We start from the raw sequence: 17,560 nt of genomic DNA, 5'->3' as shown, positions 1-17,560 counted from the left end.
ACTCGCTGTGTAAAAAGTTTTTTTCCTCACATCACTCTTGCTTCCTTTGCACATCACCTTAAACCTACCCCCTCGTTCTTGTTCCTTTTACAAATGGGAACAGCTTCACCCTCTCTACTCTCTCCAGCCCAATCATGATATTGAAAACTCTATTAAATCTCCTCTCAGCTGCTTTCTCTCCAAGGAACACAATCCCAACTTCTTCAATCTATCCTCATCACTGAAGTTTAACTGAAGATGGAATTAAACATCTCTGGAATGGGTGGGACTAGAATCTGGGACCCCTGGCTGAGAGATGGGGGCACTATCATTGCCCCACAATAACCCTCTTACTGAATGGCTATCAACTTTTAATATTCACTAGTGTGACACGGGCCAGCATTGATTGTCCATTTCTCGTTGAGAAGGTGGGGGTGAGCTGCCTTCTTGAACTGCTGTCGTTCAATTGCTTGAACCCACAATGCCCTTCGGGCAGAAAGTTTGACCCAGCGACAGTGAAGGAACAGTGATGTATTTCCAAGTCGGGATGGTGAGTTGCAGGTATTCCCATGAGTTTAATGCATCCAGGTGGATCATTAATCAATGATTTCCTTGTGGCTCTGTGAATAGATATAGTCTGGGTCAGGGGGTGCACGCTTGTTTCCCGTCAATAAATGTTTATAAAAAAAGACTGGCTCCACTCCTTTATCACTGGCTTTTCTGAGGGAGAACAAAGTTGGAACGAAGGCTTGCCAGAAACGCGAATCCTTTAGTTCTTATCGATGCCAGTCCCTCCAAGTTCTGAGATACTACTCTCAAATGGGTGTATGTGTGTATGTGTCTGTGCATGTCTAAGTGTGTGTGTGTGTGTGCATGCCTGTGTGGGAGTGTGTGTGTGTGCGTGCGTGCCTGTGTGGGAGTGTGTCTGTGCATGAGTGTGTCTGTGCGTGTGCATGTGTCTGTGGGTGTGTGCACACCTTTGTGTGTGTGTGTCTGCGTGTGTGTTTGTGTGTGTTTGTGTCTGTGTGTCTGAGTGTGTGCAGATGGTGGTCAGGTCGACAAGCAATGTTGCAACTTGGGGTTGGCTTTCACTTTCTTGGATTATAACAATCAGGAGCCGAGTGAGGGGATGGGATTGGGAGAGACTCCCATCAGACAACAAAGTAACTTGCTTGCAAAGAGTAAAAGGTTTATTCCTGAATAAGTTAAAGTGAGTTTTGGTTGTGTAACCTGCTCATTTACAGGTTGTATTCAGAGTCTGCAGCTACAGTTGTAGCCCTCGACATGTCCAGATATTGATGATAGGAGTTCATATCTCCCAGAGAGGACTCGATGGCTGTTGAATGAGAGTATCCACTCTTTTGTAGTAGAGCGTCCTCATCCACTGACTCCTCAGCCCCTTCATTCTCGATGTAAGAATCAATGGGGATGAGTGTATCTGAAAAGAAATTTGAGAAAGGCTCTCCGATGATCCCAATGCTGAAAGAAATAGAACAAACAGTGTGAAAGAAGGCTTTTCACCATCAGCTCCTCAACTCATTTCTCCAAGATGCTGGTCTCTCACTGGTTTGCAGGGTGCTGACAGTCACATCTAATCCTGAAGGGTCAGTTCACTCACTAGCCTGGAGGGGGCACTGGTCCAACTTAATTCTGTCCCCAGCCACCCTATCCAGCTAGGGTCCATAATCTGACTGAAGCTCAGACCAAAGCACATCAAGAGAACTCCCCCACCCAAGGCAGCAGAACTGGTAACCACATTGGTGAGTGAAGAGCAGAGAGTGCCTGTTTAACCCCATTCACTGGTAGATTATTACATCTGGGATAAGGGGTCGGGAGAAACACTTGCCTTCGCAGTCCCTAGAGGGAGCTACTTTAAAACAATGACTCCAGAGGAAAGGTCGAATATTTAGGACAGAGATGAGGAGATTTCCTCTGAGGGTAGTGAGAGTAGGAGAGGAGGGGAACCCCAGTGAGACTCAGCATCTTCAAGAGAAGGAGTGGGACCCCGTACCCCAGTGAGGGTCAGCCCCTTCAGGAGAGGGAGGGGGACCCCGTACCCTAGTGAGGGTCAGCCCCTTCAGGAGAGGGAGGGGGACCCTGTACCCCAGTGAGGGTCAGCCCCTTCAGGAGAGGGAGGGGGACCCCGTACCCCAGTGAGAGTCAGCCCCTTCAGGAGAGGGAGGGGGACCCTGTACTCCAGTGAGAGTCAGCCCTTTCAGGAGAGGGAGGGGGACTCCGTACCCCAGTGAGAGTCAGCCCCTTCAGGAGAGGGAGGGGGACCCCGTACCCCAGTGAGGGTCAGCCCCTTCAGGAGAGGGAAGGGGACCCTGTACCCCAGTGAGAGTCAGCCCCTTCAGGAGAGGGAGGGGGACCCCGTACCCCAGTGAGGGTCAGCCCCTTCAGGAGAGGCAAGGGGACCCCGTACCCCAGTGAGGGTCAGCCCCTTCAGGAGAGGGAGGGGGACCCCAGTGAGGGTCAGCCCCTTCAGGAGAGGGAGGGGGACGCTGTACCCCAGTGAGAGTCAGCCCTTTCAGGAGAGAATGAGATACACAGCCAATGATAGAATCCATCACTTCTCCTTTCAAATGCATTTGAGATTGTTAATATTGTCCAGCAATTTCCACAAGCCCCAGTAACATGTTCTGATATACCATCTCACATTCCCCGAGTCTCAGTGATGAGCAGTAACCTACCCCTCTGCTGATGAGGGTACTGACTTTGAGATATGGGCATGCAGATGTTGAGGTGTATCTCTATCTGGCTGAGTGCCCAGTGTGACCCAGGACACTGAGCTCTGGCCCACTACTCAGCCAGCAGACTGAATCTTAGCCTGACGAGACAGTGAGATCTGCAGATGCTGGAGATCAGAGCCAAGAGTGTCGTGCTGGAAAAGCACAGCAGGTCCGGCAGCATTCAAGGAGCAGGGGAATCGATGCTTTTGGCCAGAGTCCTTCATCAGGATTCCTGCCTGAAGCATCAATTCTCCTGCTCCTCAAATGCTGCCTGATCTGCTGTGCTTTACAAGCAGCACACTCTCAGCTCTGAATCCTAGCCTGACCTCACCCAAAGCCTCTGTGCCTGGTGCACCCTTCACCAGCACATTCCCTGAATGTTCTCTCCCCCTTGATCTGGTTCAGGAAGGTTAGAGTCGCAGGCCCTCTTCTCCACGGGAGCAGATGAGGGAATTCACTCCTATGAAGGGTCTGAAAACTCATTGCAATTTTCATCCAGGAGGAAGGCCATTCCACCCACTGTAGTTGTACTGGCTCGGAGAAACAGTGGTCTTGCTTTACACCACATCCTGTTTCATTCTCAGTAACTCTGTTAGTTAGCCATTCTGGAGGATCTGACCAACTCCATTTCACAGAATCAGCTCCCACCACCAAGAATTCCATATACTGAAAACTGAGAGCAAGAGAAAGCTCATCTCTCCAAGATCTTCTTTAAACTCATGCATTAATTGTATGTCTTGCTGGTTAAACCAGTGTTGATTGCTCAGAAAGCGGTTAAGAAACAGCGACATTGCTGTGGGTCTGGAGTCACATGTAGGCCAGACCAGGTCAGGATGGCAGATTTCCTTCCCTAAAGGACCTTCATGAACCAGTCGGATTTTCCCCCAACAACATGGTCATCATTAGACCCTGAACTCCAGATTTTTTTTGCGAATTGGATTCAGACCCTACTGCCTGTCATGTCCATCAGTCCTAGCAACAATACCCACCATGCCAGGGTTGGAAGGTTTGGATGCTGGGGCTGTTTTCCCTGGAGCATCAGAGGCTAAGGAGTGACCTTATATTGGTTTATAAAATCATGAGGAGCATGGATAGGGTGAATAGGCAAGGTCTTTACCTGGGGTCGGGGAATCCAGAACTAGAGGGCACATGTTTAGGGTGAGAGGGGGAAGATATAGGAGGGACCTAAGGGGGCAACTTTATCACACAAAGGGTGGTACGTGTATGGAATGAGCTGCCAGAGGAAGTGGTGGAGGCTGGTACAATTACAACATTTAAAAGGTATCTGGATGGATATATGAATAGGAAGGGTTTGGAGGGATATGGGCCAAATGCTGGCAAATGCGACTGGATTAATTTAGGATATTTGGTCAGCATGGACAAGTTGGACCGAAAGGTCTGTTTCTGTGTTATACAGCTATATGAATCCCTGTCATTGCCGACTTAAACAAAGAAAAGAAATCAGAGTCAAAGCGTGTGGTGCTGGAAAGGCACAGCAGGTCAGGCAGCATCTGAGGAGCAGGAGAATCGACCTTTTGGGGATAGTTCTTCATTAGGAATGGCCTGAAACATCGACTCTCCTGCTCCTCGGATGCTGCCTGAGCAGCTGTGCTTTTCCAGCACCACAGTTTTTGACTCTGATCTTCAGCATCTGCAGTTCTCATTTTCTCCTGGCTTTGGACAAAGTCCAATGGGCTGGAATCAAAATAATTGGATTGCATTTCAAAAAGCCAGCATTGGCACACTGGGGCAGAATGGCCTGTTCTGTGCTGCCTCATTCTCTGTGTGGAAAGGAGCAGTCACCTGGTCTGCATGGGGTTCATTTGTTTTGATTGCCCCCTTACCTCTCAGACAATTCCAGCTTCAGGTCCAGCACCTTGGTCTTCTGGTCTGCCACATCAGCTTGGAACTTTGGATTCACGTGGTGCTGTTTGAAGAGGTACGCAGACTTTTCCCGAGGGGTCTGGATCAGTGAGGTAAGGACTGGCGAGCGTTGGTTCAGGATCATGTTTATTGGAGGTCTCCTTGTCTGAAGGCGCCTGAACAATGAGAAAATAATGATCAGTAACTGGAGAAAAACCTCACTCCTTAATGACTAACTGTACCCCATGCATCAGCTCAGACCCATTGGCAGATGGACCTCATCCTCTGAATTTTTCACAGAAACACAACAGCAATACCAACCACTCAAACCTCCCTGAAACCCACAGAGGCATTCCCAGGCAGAACAGAACCAGCCCTCTCTATCAGAATGGTAAGTGGGAGATTCAGTTATTAAGATATGTGTTGGTACTTCTGGCATTCTGTCCCTGTCCTGGAAGTGTTTGATGTGGGACAGTGTAGAGGCAGCTTTAGTCTGTATCTAACCCTGTGCTATCCCTGTCCTGGGAGTGTTTGATGGGGGACAGTGTAGAGAGAGCTTTACTCTATATCTAACCCCATGCTGTCCCTGTCCTAGAAGTGTTTGATGGGGACAGTGTAGAGGGAGCTTTACTCTATATCTAACCCCGTGCTGTCCCTGTCCAGGGAGTGTTTGAGGGGGGACAGTGTAGAGGGAGCTTTACTCTGTATCTAACCCCATGCTGTCCCTGTCCTGGGAGTGTTTGATGGGGGACAGTGTAGAGGGAGCTTTACTCTGTATCTAACCCTGTGCTGTGCCTGTCCTGGGAGTGTTTGATGGGGGACAGTGTAGAGGGAGCTTTACTCTGTATCTAACCCTGTGCTGTGCCTGTCCTGGGAGTGTTTGATGGGGACAGTGTAGAGTGTAGAGAGAGCTTTACTCTATATCTAACCCCGTGCTGTCCCTGTCCTGGGAGTGTTTGTTGGGGACAGAGTAGAAGGTGCTTTACTCTGTATCTAACCCGTGCTGTCCCTGTCCAGGGAGTGTGTGATGGGGGAGAGTGTAGAAGGTGCTTTACTCTGTATGTAACATAGAACATAAAACAATACGGCACAGAACAGGCCCTTCGACCCGCGATGTTGCACCGACCTGTGAACTATTCTCCAACCTCCTACCATGTGGAACTCTATCAAAGGCTTTACTGAAGTCCATGTACACCACGTCAATTACCCTACCCTCATCCACATGCTTGGGTCACCTTCTCAAAAAATTCAAGGAGGTTTGTGAGACACAACCTGCCCTTGACAAAACCATGTTGACGATCTGAAATCAAATTGTTGCTTACTCGATGATTATAAATCTTATCTCTTATAATCCTTTCCAAGACCTTTCCTACAACAGTAGTAAGACTCACTGGTCTATAATTACCTGGGTCATCTCTGCTGCCCTTCTTGAACAAGGGCACAACATTTGCAATCCTCCAGACCTCAGGTACTAAACATGTAGACAATGACGACTCAAATATCAAAGCCAAAGGCTCTGCTATCTCCTCCCTATCTTCCCAGAGAATCCTCAGATAAATCCCATCCGGCCCAGGGGACTTGTCTACTTTCACTCCTTCTAGAATTGATAACACCTGTTCATAACTAATCTCGATCCTTTCTAGTCTAATATCTCGTACACCATTCTTCTCCTCTACAATATTCTCCTTTTCCTGAGTGAAAACTGATGAGAAATGTTCGTTTTGCATCTCTCTGATCTCTACAGGGTCCACATTCAACTTCCCACTTCTGTCTTTGGCCCTATTCCTACCCTAATCATCCTTTTATTCCTCACATACCTATAAAAGCTTTAGGGTTCTCCTTTATTCTATTTGCTAGACTGCTCGTGTCCTCTCTTTGCTCTTAACTCTCTCTTTAAATCCTTCCTCGCTGATCTGTAACTCTCCATCGCCTCATCTGTACCATCTCACCTCAACGTCACATAAGCCTCCCTCTTCCATTTAACAAGAGATGCAATTTCTGTGATAAATCCCGCTTCCCTGACCTTATCACTCCCTCCCTGCCTGACAGGGACATACCTATCAAGGACACACAATATCTGTTCCCTAAACCAGCTCCACACTTCCATTGTCCCCATCCCCTGCATTTTGCTCCCCCATTCTATGCATCCTAATTCTTGCCTAATCACATTATAATTGCCCTTGCCCCATCGATAACTCTTGATCTTTGGTATGTACCGATCCCTTTCTATCGCTAAAATAAATGTAACCGAATTATGGTCACTCTCTCCAAAGTGCTCACCTACAACTAAATCAAACACCTGGCCTGGTTCATTACCAAGTACCAGACCCAGTGTGGCCTCCCCTCTTGTCGGCCCTTCGACATACTGTGTCAGGAAACCCTCCTGTACACACTGGACAAAAACTGATCCATCCGACATACTAGAGTTATAGCATTTCCAGTCAATGTTGGGGAAGTTAAAGTCCCCCATAATGACCACCCTGTTCCTTTCACTCCTACCCAGAATAATTTTATTAATCCTCTCTTCCACCTCCCTGGAACTCTGTGGAGGCCTATAAAAAACTCAGAGCAGTGTGACCTCTCCTCTCTTGTTTCTAACCTCAGCCCACAGTACCTCAGTAGACAAGTTCTCTTCAAAAGTTCTTTCAGCCACCGTTATACTATCCTTGACTAACAAGGCCACACCTCCCCCTCTTATACCACCTTGTCTGTTCTTAATGAAAGATCTAAACCCTGGAACCTGCAACATCCATTCCTCACCCTGCTCTATCCATGTCTCCAAAATGGTAAAAACAAGGTCTGCAGATGCTGGAAACCAGATTCTAGATTAGAGTGGTGCTGGAAAAGCACAGCAGGTTAGGCAGCAATGGAGCAGGAAAATCGACGTTTCGGTCAAAAGCCCTTCATCAGGAATAGAGGCAGAGAGCCTGCAGGGTGGAGAGATAAATGAGAGGAGGGTGGGGGTGGGGAGAAAGTAACATAGAGTACAATAGTGAATGGGGGTGGGGATGGAGGTGATAGGTCAGGGAGGAGGGTGGGGGAAGGTAGCCTTTGCTACTCTGCACTCTGCCTCTATTCCTGATGAAGGGCTTTTGCCCGAAACGTTGATTTTCCTGCTCCTCGGATGCCGCCTGAACTGCTGTGCTTTTCCAGCACCACTCTAATCTAGAACTATGTCTCCAAAATGGCCACAACATCGATGTCCCAGGTACCTATCCATGCTGCAAGCTCACCTACCTTATTTCGGATACTTCTGGCATTGAAGTAGACACACTTCAAACCAGTTTGCTGTCTGCCAGCACATTCCTGTGACCCTGAAATCCTGTCTCTGTCCTCCCTACTCTCATCCTCCTGTGCACTGCAACTACACCTCAGGTTCCCATCCCCCTGCTGAGCTGGTTTAAACCCATCTGAATAGCACCAGCAAATTTTCCACCCAGGATATTAGTGCCCTTTGGTTCAAGTGAAGACCGTCCTGTTTGTACAAGTCCCACCTTCCCCAGAATGAGCCCCAATTATCCATATATCTGAAACCCTCCCTGCTGCACCATCCTTGCACCCATGTGTTCAGCTGATATCTCTCCCTATTCCTTGCCTCGCTATCATGTGGCACGGGTAACAAACCAGAGATAACAACTCTGTTTATTCTAGCTCTCAGCTTCCACCCTAGCTCCCTGAAATCCTGCCTTACATCCCTATCCCTCTTTCTATCTATGTCGTTGGAACCTACATGGACAATAACTGAGGCTGGTCACCCTCTCCCTTCAGGACCCCAAAGATACAATCCGAGACATCGTGGACCCTGGCACCTGGGAGGCAACACACTAACCGCGAGTCTCGTTCGTTCCCAACAAACCTTCTATCTGACCCTCTAACTATTGTGTCCCCAATGACTAACACTCTCCCTCCTTCCCTTCTGTGCAACAGGGACAGGCTCTGTGCCAGAGATCTGCGTCCCACTGCATACCCCTGGTAAGTCGCCCCCCCCCCCCCTTTTCAACAGTATCCAAAACAGTATACATGTTTTTCAGGGAAACGACCACAGGGGATCCCTCCACTGACTGTTTGTTCCCCCTTGACCCTGTGCTGTCCCTGTCCTGGGAGTGTTTGATGGGGAACAGTGTAAAGGAAGGGACCTGAACCCCAGTGATGGGCAGAACTTGAGGAAAGGTAGAAAAGAGGGAGTTAAACAGAAAGAGGTGGTGGATTGAAATTTATTCTCTTCATGAAGGTTTCTTCTTTCTCACATTTTCTCCCTGTTACCTGGGGCTTTCTTGTGAACCTTTTGGTTCTTCTTTCTTCAAATTCTGAGCTGGGTTGAATATCTCTGAACGAAGCAGTCGTCCTAGCTCCAACTCAATCACATCCAGGTTTTTCCTTCCAAACGTCACCCATGTCACATACGCACAGAAGGAGTAAAGGCACTAAAATTATCAGAGGAGGACCCTCAGTGTGTAGGAACATCATATTCATTTCCAAAAGCACAACACTTTAAATTTTATGGAAAAATATTCTTACAGCACCTTCCAAATCCACAGCCACTTCCATCTAAAAGGACAAGGGCAGCAGATACAGGGGAACACCACCCCCTGCAAGTTCCCCTCCAAGCCACTCACCATCCTGACTTGGAAATATATCACCGTTCCTTCACTGTCACTGGGTCCGAATCCTAGAACTTCGTTCCCAACAGCACTGTGGGGGTAACTACACCACATCATCTGTAATGTGGGTTAAGTCAGCAAACATCCTAACACTTATCTCCCTGGGAGGTTGTTAGTCATGTAGCTAACATTTCTTCGAAATGATTTGGAGATGCCGGTGTTGGACTGGGGTGTACAAAGTTAAAAATCACACAACGCCAGGTTATAGTCCAACAGGTTTAATTGGAAGCACCCTAGCTTTCGGTGCGACGCTCCTTCATCAGGTGGTTGTGGAGGACACAATTGTAAGACACAGAATTTATAGCAAAAGTTTACAGTGTGATGTAACTGAAATTATACATTGAAAAATACCTTGATTGTTTATTAAGTCTCTCATTTGTTAGAATGGCCATGATAGCTTCACTTCTTTTATATGTAAATCGCAAAAATATTTTTAAAAAGTTACATTCTCTGGTTAACCTGTTGGATTATAACCTGGTGTTGTGTGATTTTTAAATTTCTTAGAAATACTGTCTTTAGCTACTGTTTAAAAAATAACCTAGTTTTTAAAAAAAATCAATCACCTGCAATAATCCATGTATTTTCATTTGTTAGGACTATAAACTGAAATGGAAGTTGGACAGTCACATCATTAAAATATCAGGAGAATTTGCAAATTGTAAATTAGATGCGGCCTACAGTGATATGTACAATATAAAGTTGCTGTTTGAAATGGTGAGGGGGAAAAATTGAGACTGAATTATAGAGTCCCGACAGTGTGGGGGCAGGCCATTCAACCCAACTCTCCAAAGAACATCCCACCCAGACCCACCCCATCCATGCATTTCCAATGTCTAATCCACCCAACCTACACATCACTGGACACTATGAACACTGCGCCCACACCTCCTCCCTCACCTCTATCCAAGGCCCTAAAGGAGCCTTCCACATCCATCAAAGTTTCACCTGCACATCCACTAATATCATTTATTGTATCTGTTGCTCCCGATGCGGTCTCCTCGACATTGGGGAGACTGGGCGCCTCCTAGCAGAGCGCTTTAGGGAACATCTCCGGGACACCCGCACCAATCAACCACACCGCCCCGTGGCCCAACATTTCAATTCCCCCTCCCACTCTGCCGAGGACATGGAGGTCCTGGGCCTCCTTCACCGCTGCTCCCTCACCACCAGACGCCTGGAACATTGTTTTTACCACTATGAACAATTTAGCATGGCCAATCCACCTAATCTCCATATCTGCAGATGGAAACCAGAGCACCTGGTAGAAACCCACAAAGGTACGGGGTGAGGGGGGGGGGAGGATGTGCTAACTCCACACAGTCGCCTGAGGGTGGAATCAAACCCAGTTCCCTGGTGCTGTGAGGCAGCAGCACTAACAACAGAGCCACCGTGTCACCTCACCCTATGCAACTTAAACGAAGCACTTCAAAAAACTCCAAACAGACAGATACACAATTAAGACAGATAGAAGTGCTGAGCTGTAGCATGTTAAAAGTTATCAGTGCCAAAACAGAAGGAGAAACAGCTAGAGCCCTGCAAACTGAAAGCATCCAATGCTCCTTCTCAGTCTCTCTCTCTCTCTCGTTTCCTCTCATTGTGAGTTATGATTACACTGCTGCTTTTTTCATGTTTGATGTTTGAAATCCAATGGCACTGTGGGTTCTGAGCAAACTCTGCCTAGAGGCAGATTGCTGATTGGTTTGTGCTGTCAGGACCAGTTATGGAGGAGACGAATCATGGCAACAATACACTGATTGGCTCCTGGGCAGGTAGCCAGCAAGTGTGTGAACAATATAGAGGCAGAAAGACTACAGACTGCAAAAGAAAGCACCTCTCTTTATTGCTCTCTGCAGTGAAGTCACCGAGAACTGAAAGAGAGCTAACCTCTCCCACCATCAGCTATAAGCTATTCCCTCCAACCAGGGATTGAGAATTAGAAAAAATATTGTGACAACTCCACCACCACCACCACCCCCAGCCCCCCAGCCACTACCCTAACTCCCTCCCCACCCCGCAACGTGACTTGGATATGAAGATTGGAGATCAGAAGGTTTGGAAATGAACAAAGGGGACAACTCATTGAATCCTGTAGACAGGCATTATTTAACCATATTTCCCCAATAATTTCTCTCCAACAATAATGCCAGGATGTTTTTACCAGGAAGTTGCCTGGTATGGTAGGAAGATCGTATGAGGAAAGGCTGAGGCCCTTGGGGTTGTTTTCATTGGAGAAAAGAAGGTTTAGGGGTGACTTGATAGAGGTGTACAAGATGATTAGGGGTTTAGATAGGGTTGACCATGAGAACCTTTTTCCACGTATGGAGTCAGCTATTACGAGGGGGCATAGCTTTAAATTAAGGGGGGGTAGGTATAGGACAGATGTTAGGGGTAGGTTCTTTACTCAGCGAGTCGTGAGTTCATGGAATGCCCTGCCAGTAGCAGTGGTGGACTCTCCCTCTTTATGGGCATTTAAACAGGCATTGGATAGGCATATGGAGGATAGTGGGCTAGTGTAGGTTAGGTGGGCTTGGATCGGCGCAACATCGAGGGCCAAATACTGCGCTGTATTTTTCTATGTTCTATGTTCTAATGCCCAACAGGATTTGTTTTTCTGTGTCTGTGTCTGTCTCTGTGTGTGTGGATTTTACACAGGGTTAGGATTCCAGTTGGTTGGATTAAATGTTCGTCAGTTTAGCTTGCCTGTGATTTATATGTAATCAATAGCTCATGTTAAGTACAGTAACCTGGTCAGTATTTTCTGATAACCTAAGTTCATTCCGCAGATACACTGGGGATTTCAAGTTATTTAATTAAATCTTTAACTTCTGTGACAATCCTGGGATAAGTGAGGCTCAGGTAGTTAGGAAGTCAAATGCAATATTAGCACTTATTTTGAGAGGACTTGAATATAAAAGGGATAGACTTCTGAGGCTCTATAAGCCTCTGGTCAGACCACATGTGGAGTATTGTGCACATGTATCTCAGGAAGAATGTACTGGCCCTGGAGTGTTTTCAGAGGAGGTTCACGAGAATGGTCCCAGGAATGAAAAGCTTCACATATGAGGAATGTTTGAGGACTCTGGGTTTATACTCTATGGAGTTTAGAAGGATGAAGGGGGATCTAATTGAAACATACAGAATACTGAATGGCCTGGACAGAGTAGATGTTGGGAAGATGTTTCCATTGGTAGGAGAGACTAGGACCCGAGGGCACAGCCTTAGAGTAAAGGGAAGACCTTTTATAATGGAGAGAAGGAGAAACTTCTTCAGCCAAAAAGTGGGGAATCTATGGAATTCACTGCCACATATGCCAAGGAGGCCAGGTCATTGAGTCTGTTTAAGATGGAGATAGATAGGTTAGATTAGATTAGATTCCCTATAGTGTGGAAACAGGCCCTTTGGCCCAACCAGTCCACACCAACCCTCCGAAGAGTAACCCACCCAGACCCATTTCCCTCTGACTAATGCACCTAACACTACAGGTAATTTAACATGGCCAATTCACCTGACCTGCACATCTTTGGACTGTGGGAGGAAACCGGAGCACCCGGAGGAAACCCACGCAGACACGGGGAGAACGTGCAAACTCCACACAGACAGTCACCCGAGGCTGGAAGCAAACCAGGGACCCTGGTGCTGTGAGGCAACAGTGCAAACCACTGAGCCACCATGTCAAGGGGATCAACGGTTATGGGGAGAAACCAGGAGAATGGGGTTGAGAAATTTATCAGCTATGATTGAATGGTGGAGCAGACTCGATGGGCTAATTTCTGCTCCTAGATCTTATAGGTATCAGCACATGTTCCCAAATGGGTTGTGATACTTCTGTCTGTCTTGACTGTGTATCTGTCTACTTGGTATTTTTCAAGCGCTTGGTTCAAGTTGTGAATTGGAGATGCCGGTGTTGGACTGGGGTGTACAAAGTTAAAAGTCACACAACACCAGGTTATAGTCCAACAGGTTTAATTGGAAGCACTAGCTTTCGGAGTGCTGCTCCTTTATCAGGTGGTTGTGGAGTTTAAGATCGTAAGACACAGAATTTATAGGAAAATCTTTTTTTAACTTAGTTTAAGTTGCATAGTTGTAGATTAGAAATCCTTCATTGTTTTTTCTGTTCTTTTATTACAGCTGCATGTTACAGTAAATGGTTGTTTATCTGTTATTGATGAAATCTGATGCGAATTGCTTTTGACCTGAGTCGCAATCAGTCAGACAATTTGGTCAACAGAGTAGTCCCATTGGGATTTTACACATTTGGGATGGCTTGTGGAAAAGCAAAACATTGGCATATTGTTCCCAGTTAATTTATAACACCCCGCAGAACTGAGTGTTAATGTCTATTATTTCTCTACTCTCAGACCTAAACTCTCATACAATAAAAATAATACATTTTAAACATTTGCCACACTGTTTACACATTCAAACGTAAACCCTTTTCTCTACATCTCCACCAAGATCATTGTCCGATACAATATGAACATCCTTGGATTATTTCTCTTCTAATATTGTCTGCTGGATAGCTATCATCTTGAACCGCAGGTGTACTCTTGAGAACATTTGATCCTTTGACCAGAATTGGAGGTAAGGCTAGTGAATTATCTGCATGTGTGAAAATGTCACTCACCTCATACAGCTGCCTGTCATTATTACTGGAAGATCCCATTGCCCTGCAACAAATCCAGTCAGTTACTTTGCTTCATCCCAAACCATCACACTAAAATATTAAGCAGCTGTAGCGTTCACAATGTCATGAATGATGTAGAACTCAAAGTTTAATGTAATTATTGCAATCTTTGTTAAAAAGTGTTTCAGATTCACTTGTAGAGTGAAGTGCTGAGACGTCTGGAGGCCTGTTTTTCTGCTATCATTTTTAGTGAGGTTTTATAGCTCTTGAAGTGAAGAGATTTGTAATTCAGTGAATTAGAAAAAGGCAGAAGAAATGGTTCTAATGCCTAGTGACAGCTGTCTTGGAACACACAGAGACACAGAAAAACCCAGAATGGAGTCAGTTAGTGTGTGGTTGTGCCAGAGAATGGAGGCAGGAATGTTAAACCTTTGAATAAGAAATCCTGCATAGACTACTGGAAACTGAGTTGAGGGAATTCTGATTTGGTCTGAGGTTAAGGTAACAATGAGTTCAGTTTGCAGTTGGTTTTAGGAATCTCAGGTATAGCAGCTGAAGAAAAGTACCCAGTACAGAAATTGCCAAAAGGAAGCCGGTTGCAGCTGTTCCAGACTGAACAAGAGCCCTTGATGTTGGGATAGTGGTAAATCTTTGCTCGACCTTTAGTTGTAAGGATAAGCTGTCATAGTCTTACCAGACCATAGGGGTGTACTCTCATTAGAGAGCGAGACAGCTGGTGTTGGTTTAACATGAGGGTCACCATACTTCAGGTGAACAGAGAGGTTGAGAAGGAGAGTTCTTTAGGGTGACCTTAACTGTTGCAGGAATTGAACCCGCACTGTTGGTGTCTCTATTGCAAATCAGCCATCCAGCCAACTGAAAAAAAACAGTCTGCTGTGAAAATTTGGAAGCTGTGCCTTTGAATATTGTTAAGGCAGAGGTTGCTAGATCCTTGACAAGCAAAGGGGTTGAAAGGTTATTAGGGACAGGCAGAAATGTGGAGTCATCGGATGAGCCCAATAATCTTGTTGAATGACAGAGCAGGCTTGAGAGGCTGAGAGATTTACTCCTGCTCCAGTTCACATTTTCATTAGTCATTCATTTATTGCACTTGGGCATCACTGGCTGAGTCAGCATTTCTTACCCATCATTAAAGGGCAATTAAGAGTCAAGCATATTGCTGTGTGTCTGGAGTCACATGTAGGCCAGACTAGGTAACGATGGCAGATTTCTTTCCCTAAAGGACATTAATAAACCAGACAAGTTTCCCAACAATTATCAGTGGTTTCATGGTTATTATTAGAATATTAATTCCAGAATTTTTAAATTGAATTCAAATTCTACCATCCTGAACTTGGGAGCATTACCTGGGTATCTAGATTAACGGTTGAGTGACAATACCATTGCCTCCCCCCTGCATTTTCATATGTAAGAGAATTCAAAGACTCTTGACCCTCTAAGGACATAAGTTTCTCTTTATCTTTGTCATAAATGGGAGATCCTTTATTTTTGAACAGTAATCCCTCATTCTAGGTACTCCCAAAGGGGGAAACACCCTTTCTGTATCCACACTGTCAATGCTCACTGGTGGTTTGTGGGAATATACCAATGGGAACGGGTGTCATGTTTTGCTGCAAAGAAGGATCCACAGGTTGGACTTATTGGAGGTGAGGGGCCTCTCACCTGTTAGCTGCCTCTGTTCAGAAAGGACCATTACACCAGCTACCTCACTGGGCAGTGTTGGGCCTGCCCCAGATTTAGAAGCCCAGCCTGCTGAGAGTGGACAGTCATTCAGCCATCAATGGCTCTACTGAACAATAGTGCAACTGAGATCGCAGTGACAGCAGCTAGTACTATAATTAGCCAAGGTTCAGGATCATCGCTGAATCCCCAGTGAAGACCTAACCATTCCATAGAATTCTGACAGTGTGGAAACAGGCCCAGCAAGTCCACACTAACCCTCCAAAGAGTATCCCATCCACACCCATTCCCCTATTGGTCTACAGGTCCCCCTGACTAATGCACTTAACCTACACATCCCTGAACACTATGTGCAATTTAGCATGGTCAATTCACCTATCCTGCATGTCTTTGGACTGTGGAAGGAAACCCACACAGACACAGGGAGAATGCGTAAACTTCACCCAGACAGTCACCTAAGGCAGGAATCAAACCCGGGTCCCTGGCGCTGTGAGGCAGCAGTACTGACCACTGAGCCACCATGCTACCCAAAGCACACCAAGCCTATTGATGTGGGTCTGAAGTTACATGTAGGCCAGAGCAGGTTAGGACAGCGGCTTCCTTCTTCAAAGGGCATTAGTGAACCAGGTCCATCATAGTCTCATTACTGAGACTAGTGTTATACTCCAGATTTTATAATTACCTTTACATTTAAACAGTTTCCTCAGTGGTTTTTGGTGGAATTTGTACCTCTGTCTCCAGAGTAATATGTCAGCCTCTGAATTACTTACACTACCACCTCCTCCAATTCATAAATTAATAATCTACCTCCAAAAAGCAGCATAATCATTTTTATATATTAATGACTTGGAGGAAGGGAGTGAATGTACTGCCGTCAAATTTGCAAACAACACAAAAATAGGTGGAAAGGCAGGCTGTGAGAGGGATAGAAACAGTTTGCAGAGAGATATTGATAGCTTAAGAAAGTGGGCAAAAAGTTGACAAATGGAATATAACGTGGGAAAATGTGAAGTTGTTTATTTTGGAGGGGAGTGTAAAAGAACAGAATTACTTAAATAGAGAAAAACTGTAGAAAGCTGCATATAACTTGTGCACAAAATACAGCAAACTGTCACAGGAGTAGCAGGGAATCAGGAAGGTTAATGGAATGTTGGCCCTTATTTCAAGGGGGTTGGAGTATGAGAGGAGGGAAGTCTTACCGCAACTGTTCAAGGTAAAGATGAGACCACTTCTGCAGTACTGTGAGCAGTTTTGGCCTCCTTATTTAAAGAAAGATATTTTACTGGAGCAGTTTAGCGAAGGAGGGACATGGTGGCTCAGTGGTTAGCACTATTGCCTCACAGTGGCAGGGACCTGGATTCAATTCCAGCCTGAAGCAAATGTCTGTGCAGTGTTTGCACATTAGCTCCATATCTGCATGTGTTTTCTCTGGGTGTTCTGGTTTCCTCCCACAATCCACAGATGAGCAAGCTAAGTGGAGTAGCCATGCTAAATTGCCCATAGTTGGTTGTGCAGGCTAGGTGGGTTAGCCTTGGGAAATGTAGGGTTATAGGAGTAGGTTAAGGGGGTATGAGTCTGAATGCAATGAGTCAGAGAGTCTATGTGGATTTGATAGGCCTAATGACCTCTTTCCACACTCTAGGGATTCTAAGGTTCACTCGGTTTGGAGGCATGATTTGGAGATGCCGGTGTTGGACTGGGGTGTACAAAGTTAAAAATCACACAACACCAGGTTATAGTCCAACAGGTTTAATTGGAAGCACACCAATTAAACCTGTTGGACTATAACCTGGTGTTGTGTGATTTTTAACTAGGCTTGGAGGGATTGCTTTATGAAGAAAGAGGGTGGTGTGTGTATGGAATGAGCTGCCAGAGGAAGTGGTGGAGGCTGTGCAATTACAGCATTTAAAAGGCATTTAAAATTCAATTCAATCTGATGGGTACATAAATAGGAAGGATTTAGAGGGATATGAGCCAAATGCTGGCAAATGGGACTGGAT

The 17,560-nt window shown here is 45.9% G+C and overlaps 1 protein-coding gene across 3 annotated transcripts in view; it reads right to left on the bottom strand.

Annotated features, from left to right (window-relative positions):
- Positions 1-1,151: 1,151 nt before the first annotated feature.
- LOC140475916 (protein phosphatase 1 regulatory subunit 36) overlaps positions 1,152-17,560 on the bottom strand; it is a 63,544-nt gene continuing 47,135 nt past the window's right edge. For all 3 annotated transcript variants that reach the window (XM_072567844.1, XM_072567842.1, XM_072567843.1), the window contains 4 exons: positions 13,860-13,902; positions 8,838-8,998; positions 4,556-4,750; positions 1,152-1,458 (listed from right to left, as the gene is read on the bottom strand). In XM_072567844.1, the coding sequence (XP_072423945.1) occupies positions 1,218-1,458; positions 4,556-4,750; positions 8,838-8,998; positions 13,860-13,902 (640 nt within the window). In that variant the 3' untranslated portion in view covers positions 1,152-1,217. The remainder of the gene's footprint in view (positions 1,459-4,555; positions 4,751-8,837; positions 8,999-13,859; positions 13,903-17,560) is intronic.

This window comes from Chiloscyllium punctatum, chromosome 4 (assembly GCF_047496795.1).
Source record: "Chiloscyllium punctatum isolate Juve2018m chromosome 4, sChiPun1.3, whole genome shotgun sequence".
Lineage (NCBI taxonomy): Eukaryota > Metazoa > Chordata > Chondrichthyes > Orectolobiformes > Hemiscylliidae > Chiloscyllium > Chiloscyllium punctatum.
This window is presented reverse-complemented; position numbering and strand designations above follow the sequence as displayed.